At 45.4% G+C, this 6,729-nt stretch overlaps 1 protein-coding gene across 1 annotated transcript; it reads left to right on the forward strand.

Annotated features, from left to right (window-relative positions):
• Nucleotides 1-744: 744 nt before the first annotated feature.
• LOC134067247 (procathepsin L-like) lies at nucleotides 745-5,479 on the forward strand. The gene is made up of 8 exons (XM_062522405.1): nucleotides 745-850; nucleotides 951-1,051; nucleotides 1,905-2,047; nucleotides 2,429-2,617; nucleotides 3,007-3,198; nucleotides 3,513-3,678; nucleotides 4,209-4,314; nucleotides 4,932-5,479. Exons 2-8 carry the CDS (start codon nucleotides 952-954, stop codon nucleotides 5,029-5,031), a joined length of 996 nt encoding a protein of 331 aa, XP_062378389.1. The 5' UTR covers nucleotides 745-850; nucleotide 951; the 3' UTR covers nucleotides 5,032-5,479.
• Nucleotides 5,480-6,729: the final 1,250 nt, after the last annotated feature.

Below are 6,729 nucleotides of genomic sequence, written 5' to 3' on the forward strand. Positions count from 1 at the left end.
TCCGGTGCTGCCAGTGTGCAGTCCGCCGCAGGGGAGTTTCATCCACACCACCATACAAACATTTTCTTCACAACATATTTGGGGCAAAGGTTTCAAATAGGCTGTTTCCTATAAGCTAGGATAAGGTCTTTTGTCTTGACTGGTCCTCATGGGCAGCAGAAATCCCTCGCTGAAAATCATGTTTGGGAAGAATAGCAGTGATTGACAGGCTTCAGTGGCCTGTTCAAATATGGGATGTAAGCAGCTTTGCGGTTGTGTGTTACTGTAGGTATCTGCGGTTAAATGGACATTTCTCCAATATAACTGACCAGACTCCATACCAGTAAGGAGTGCCAAAAAACACCAGGCCGTGGAGGCCCAAGAGACTGGAAATGAAACCAAAACACAAGCAAAAAACCACAGGAACCACAGGAATGACTCACACAATTACGAGAAGTTAAACAATTGTATTTACAGTTCACACTAGTTCATTGACACTGTTCATTCAATCAGTCTCATAGAAATGCTTAAATCGGACAATCCATCTGTTTTTAATCGAATGCCCTGGCAACAGCTGTCTGCTTAATAACCATAACCATAACCACAATGATTTCAGTACAGTAGGACAGTGCTCACTGCACCATTCTGAGTCATTCAAATCAATTTAACTGTTGTAAATCCCCTGATGCATACGGTAATGTTTCCTCGTTTGAACTGGAAAGCTTTGTCAGTATATTACACTTGTGTTTATGGCTGCAGTGTGAGTGTCACCTGACTGAAAGAAGCTGAATATGTTCCATATAAGATAGAGGAGATCATGACTCTCAGCCATCTCCTACTGAAGTTTCAAGACGTCAAGACACGCAAACAGGTGAGGGAAACCACCACACACACACACACACACACATCCTGGACTATTGTGCACCACTTCAGTGAATCTCAAAACCTGTGTGTTCTTGTGTGTGCTGCAGGATGAAGCTGTTGATCATCGCAGCTGCCTCTCTGGCGGTGGTGAGCTGTGCCAGCCTCTCTCTGGAGGACCTGGAGTTCCACGCATGGAAACTCAAGTTTGGTGAGACGGTTGTCTACAATTTGTTCTGCTTTACCGTACCTATGCTGAAGAAAACCTGTTAGTTGCAGAAATACAGAATGATGTTTTTAGCCTGAAAGGGAAAAGTACCAGAGTGGTTCTGTCCTTTGAGAGAGGAAAGTCGTTGGAGAAAAGCATGTATTAGGATCATGAACCACCTCATTAGAGCATTACAGGCACTTCACTGGAAATCACCAGCGATAGTGTAGGCAGAGGTGTAGTCTAGTTAGTTGTAGTGAGTAGACCGTGATAGAGTCTAGTTGTAGTGGGTACTGTGATCAACCCCAGATGTTAATACCGATCCTTGCCCATTTTAAGTGGGTATTGGTGGTGCCATTTAAGTGTGTATACTGCGTAGTCCTGCATATCACTACCACTGAGTGTACTGTAGGTGATGATGAATTTTTTTTTTGGAGGTGGAGTGCATGCTCGTTTCCTTCCTGAAGCTGAGCACATGCTCTATGAGTCCATGGTTTCTTATAAGAAATGGGTTAATTTTTGACTGACTCAACGCTCTCTGACTACACAGTTCATAACTAAGAATTCTTCGCAATTCTAGATCTGCAAAATATCATTCCAGAACGTCTTGCAATGAACAACAGATCATTTCTGAAGAGCGCTAACAGCTGCTTCTCTCTCTCTCTCTCTGTCTCTCTCTCTATACCTCCCTCTCTCTCTCTCTGCCTCTCTACCTGTCTCTACCTATTTCTCTCTCTCTCTCTCTGCCTCTCTACCTGTCTCTACCTATTTATCTCTCTCTCTCTCCCTCCCTCTCTCTTTCTCTCTCCCTCCCCCTCTCTCTCTCTCTCTCTCTCCCTCTCTCTCTCTGTGGCAGGCCGCTCCTATGGCTCACCTGCTGAGGAGGCCCAGCGCAGGTCCACCTGGCTGGAGAACCGTAAACTGGTGCTGGTCCACAACATCCTGGCTGACCAGGGCATCAAGAGCTACCGCATGGGCATGAACTACTTCGCTGACATGGTACGATTTCACTTCAGTTTCAGCTCTTTCAGAACAAAACATTGAGAGGCCACGCACATTCCAAAGGTGATTTGGATGGGTCTAGGATCTAAAGCATATTAATCATTACATACTGGAGATTAGAGATGATCCCCACACTAGGGAGCTCCCTTTTACGTTTCTGTTATTTTCTTATGCGGTGATGCTTCAAGCCTCACAACTCTTCTTCAGACTGTTTCATGACACATCACCCAGTATGAAATATTGCATAACACAGCCTCCATTTAGAAATAAACATGTTTTTTTTTAACTGCTGCCATGAATAGCCTAACTTGATTTGTTGGTGCTGCTACTGTTTCCGAGTGCATTTGACCAACACCAAACCCTAACTGACCTCCACAGAGCAACCAGGAGTACCGAGACCTTGTGGTCGGCGGGTGCCTGAAGCGTAGCAACAGCAGCAAGTCTGGCAGCGCCTTCCTGAGCCTCAGCCTGAGAGACGTGCCCAAGGCCGTGGACTGGAGGGACAAGGGCTTTGTGACCGACGTCAAGGACCAGAAGGCCTGTGGCTCATGCTGGGCCTTCAGCGCGGTCAGTTGCTTGTGTGTGTGTGTGTGTGTGTGTGTGATTTATGTTGTACTTGCTTAAATATTCATATGTCTGAAGCTGTGTGCTTATTCACGGGTCTCATCAGGTCCATTTCCACAGGTGTATATAATCAAGCACCTACAGTACATTGTGTTATGAATGCAGACTGCATGGTGCGTAATTAATACACCAGTGGAGAGGGACCTGCTGAGACCCATGAGTAGACTTAGAACCTACCGTACAGGGAGGTTTTTGCATACTGTAGGTGTGTCTGCCACTGTTTGATTACACACAATAGGAGTTTTTAAATTAAATGAATAACCAACCAACCAACCTGATAGCCATCATACACCTGACAGCACCCTACTCTCTTCTCCTCTTGCCCATGATAGACGGGCTCTCTCGAGGGCCAGAACTTTAAGAAAGGGGGAAAGCTGGTGTCTCTGAGCGAACAGCAGCTGGTGGACTGCTCCGGGGACTATGGCAACATGGGCTGTGGTGGCGGGCTCATGGACCAGGCCTTCCAGTACATTAAGGACAATGGTGGCATCGACACCGAGGAGTCCTACCCCTATGAGGCTAAAGTAAGCACACATTAGTACCACCAGCACAGATCGGATAGACGGATAGAACAATACTGACACCTAGTGGGCAAGGTTTGTAAATGTCATGTTAGTGAAAAAAGTTATTGTGTCAGGTAAACTATTACAACAAAATAACAAACATAAATTGGAATAATGAACACAAAATATATTTAATGTGATAAACACAAATGCTAAATAAGTATGTACTGTACTCAAAATTCAAATCCATAATCACAAAGCCAGTGGACTTATAACAATGTCTAACACTGAATCACCTGACGCTGGGCACTCTGGACTTGTTCACGTGACCACAGGATGGGAAGTGCCGCTTCAAGCCAGACAGCGTTGGTGCCACATGCACCGGCTTCGTCGACATCACCAGCGGAGACGAGAATGCTCTGCAGGAAGCCGTGGCAACCGTGGGTCCCGTGTCAGTGGCCATCGATGCCGGACATTCCTCCTTCCAGATGTATGAGTCAGGTTAGTGCAAGGCAAGCCTGGCCCTCTCAAGTCACCTTTAAGGCAGTGCAAGCCTGGCCCTCTCAAGGCACCTTTAAGGCAGCGCAAGCCTGGCCCTCTCAAGTCACCTTTAAGGCAGTGCAAGCCTGGCCCTCTCAAGGCACCTTTAAGGCAGCGCAAGCCTGGCCCTCTCAAGGCACCTTTAAGGCAGCGCAAGCCTGGCCCTCTCAAGTCACCTTTAAGGCAGTGCAAGCCTGGCCCTCTCTCAAGGCACCTTTAAGGCAGCGCAAGCCTGGCCCTCTCAGGGCACCTTTAAGGCAGCGCAATACATGCACAGACACAAAGGAAATGATACCAGTGGGTCTGCTTGACACATGAACCGATTCAACATATAATAAGGAAAGAAAGAGAGTCAAGTAGACAGATAGTATATGTTTTAAAAAAAACAAAGGCCTATCTTTGTGACAGAGTGAGAGCTGTCTGTCTTTAGGTGAGAGCTGATTGGTGCTGTGTGTGTGGAGATCAGCTGATGTATTGCTTGATGGCTGTAGGAGTCTATGATGAGCCCGACTGCAGCAGTGAGGAGCTGGACCATGGAGTGCTGGCTGTGGGCTACGGATCCGAGAATGGGAAGGACTACTGGCTCGTCAAGAACAGGTAAGGCAAATCACCTAACACGTGTGTGTGTGCCACTGGAGGTATGCCAACAGCTAGCCTGGCACGCCCTCCCAGTGACGTGACACCTTCGGCGTTGCTGTCGCTGGTCTGGCCAACTGCTAATAGGGCAGGATTTCTAAATTCCGCAAAACTGCGAAACTGCCCCCTTTGGTAGAGGCGTGTTCAAGGCAATGACGTAGCAGAACTGCGACCATAAATGGTTTAAACTCTGCAAACCCCTTTCTGACATCGACCAGTAGCAAATCGAGGCACTTGAAGGAGGCGGGTCAACCCTGCACTTGGAGAAATCATTGAGCACAGGCTCTTGGTCAGACCAAAGTCTCGCAGAGCTTTGAAAGTCGTTGGCAATCAGGCTAGCCAACAGCAGCACTGCATTCTACTGCACTACATGCTGTCCCTTCAGTTGTGTTCCATCTACAGTTGTGGGCCAATGCATGATGGGTAATATTTGCATTTTGGGTTCAGAAGAGACCCATAAATAATGCCTATGTGCCCCTTACAGAGCGCACGTAGGCCTGTGTATACCTATGCCTTTGTAAATGAGTTGTTTGCTTATTTATTTATTTGTTTGTTTGTTTTCTGCTTGTCTTGTCCAGCTGGGGTCTGTCCTGGGGTGATAAGGGCTACATCAAGATGACCAGGAACAAGCACAACCAGTGCGGCATCGCCACCGCCTCCAGCTACCCTCTGGTCTGAGGCGTCATAGGGTCGGAGGTCAGAGGTTGGACCCTCCGGACGGAGCTCCGGGGTCCAGTTGCTACACCGTCCTCTTCATCAACGGCCTCTTCATTACACTCCAGAGACACAGGAGCACAGAGCAAAACTAAACCGTTTTAGCATGTTCATGCATGTACACATCATGTAGCCGAGAGCCGAGACATCTCGTTTCTGTAATTTATTCTTAATGGGGGAAAAGAATACATACTATTATAAGAGAAGTCTGATTATGACGTTCTTTATTAATAATTCCTGAATTCTATAACACATTAACAAACAAAAAATGTCTTTACCTTAGGATTTTGTGGTCTTGATAGAAGACTATAAGACTGTATAGCAACTGTTTTTTCTATTTTGTGGCTGTGTGGATGAGACAAACATGTCCAACTGTAAAAATAAATACAAAATAAAAGGAACCTGAACACTATATTTTGATTTGTTTGTGCTTCTTGCCCACATCTGCATAATGCATTCCGCATAGTGTCCCTCTCAAAAAGACAAACAACCCAACAGACTAATGAAAGAATATCCAGTGTGATTTGATTCAGTGCTTGCTCAATAAGAACACTCAGTGTATGTGCTTCAGATGAGCATGTGTTTGTCCTAATCTGTATCAGCCTGAATGCCCACATGACACGACGCTTCATTATGAGACATATGACTCATTCCCAAACTCACATGCAAAGGCAGCTGGGACACCACAAATGTGTATCAACAGTGTGGATCATCCTTCGGTCAGAAACACAAACGACCTCGCTGAATCAGTGTCAGAGTGTGCAAAATTACATTGGCCTGTTTGGATAGGCCAGGACCACTAAGGCCTGCCCATGATGCCGACACTAGGGATGGGGACACGACCATGAATGTAGACCTGGAAAGAAGGAGTAAGTTCCAGCATCCTTTGTTCCATAGCTAGGCTAGCAAATTCAGCCTAAGCCTAGTTGTTCTTATGCCGATGATCGCATGTTAACTCTAGTTGTTTGTATGCTGATGATCGCAGGTTAACTCTAGCTGTTTGTATGCTGATGATAGCATGTTAACTCTAGTTGTTTGCATGCTAATGATAGCATGTTAACTCTAGTTGTTTGTATGCTGATGATAGCATGTTAACTCTAATTGTTTGCATGCTAATGACAGCATGTTAACTTGTTTGTATGCTGATGATAGCATGTTAACTCTAGTTGTTTGTATGCTGATGACAGCATGTTAATTCTAGTTGTTTGCATGCTAATGACAGCATGTTAACTTGTTTGTATGCTGATGATAGCATGTTAACTCTAGTTGTTTGTATGCTGATGATAGCATGTTAACTCTAGAAGTTTGTATGCTGATGATTGCATGTTAACTCTAGTTGTTTGTATGCTTATGATAGCATGTTAACTCTAGTTGTTTGTATGCTGATGATAGCATGTTAACTTGTTTGTATGCTGATGATTGCATGTTAACTCTTTTTGTTTGTATGCTGATGATAGCATGTTAACTCTAATTGTTTGTATGTTGATGATAGCTAACCTGACTCTAGCCAGATCCTTGTAGTTCGCTGAGCTTCACACAAGGATCTGGGACTTCTCGATAAGAGATGTATTTCTGAAGGCAGGGCCTTGTAAAAAAATCCTTGCATGTGATTTGATAAACCACTTGTCCGTTATCTTGAATGACGTGCTAGGCTACTTCAAG

This window comes from Sardina pilchardus, chromosome 20 (assembly GCF_963854185.1).
Source record: "Sardina pilchardus chromosome 20, fSarPil1.1, whole genome shotgun sequence".
Taxonomy (NCBI): Eukaryota; Metazoa; Chordata; class Actinopteri; order Clupeiformes; family Clupeidae; genus Sardina; species Sardina pilchardus.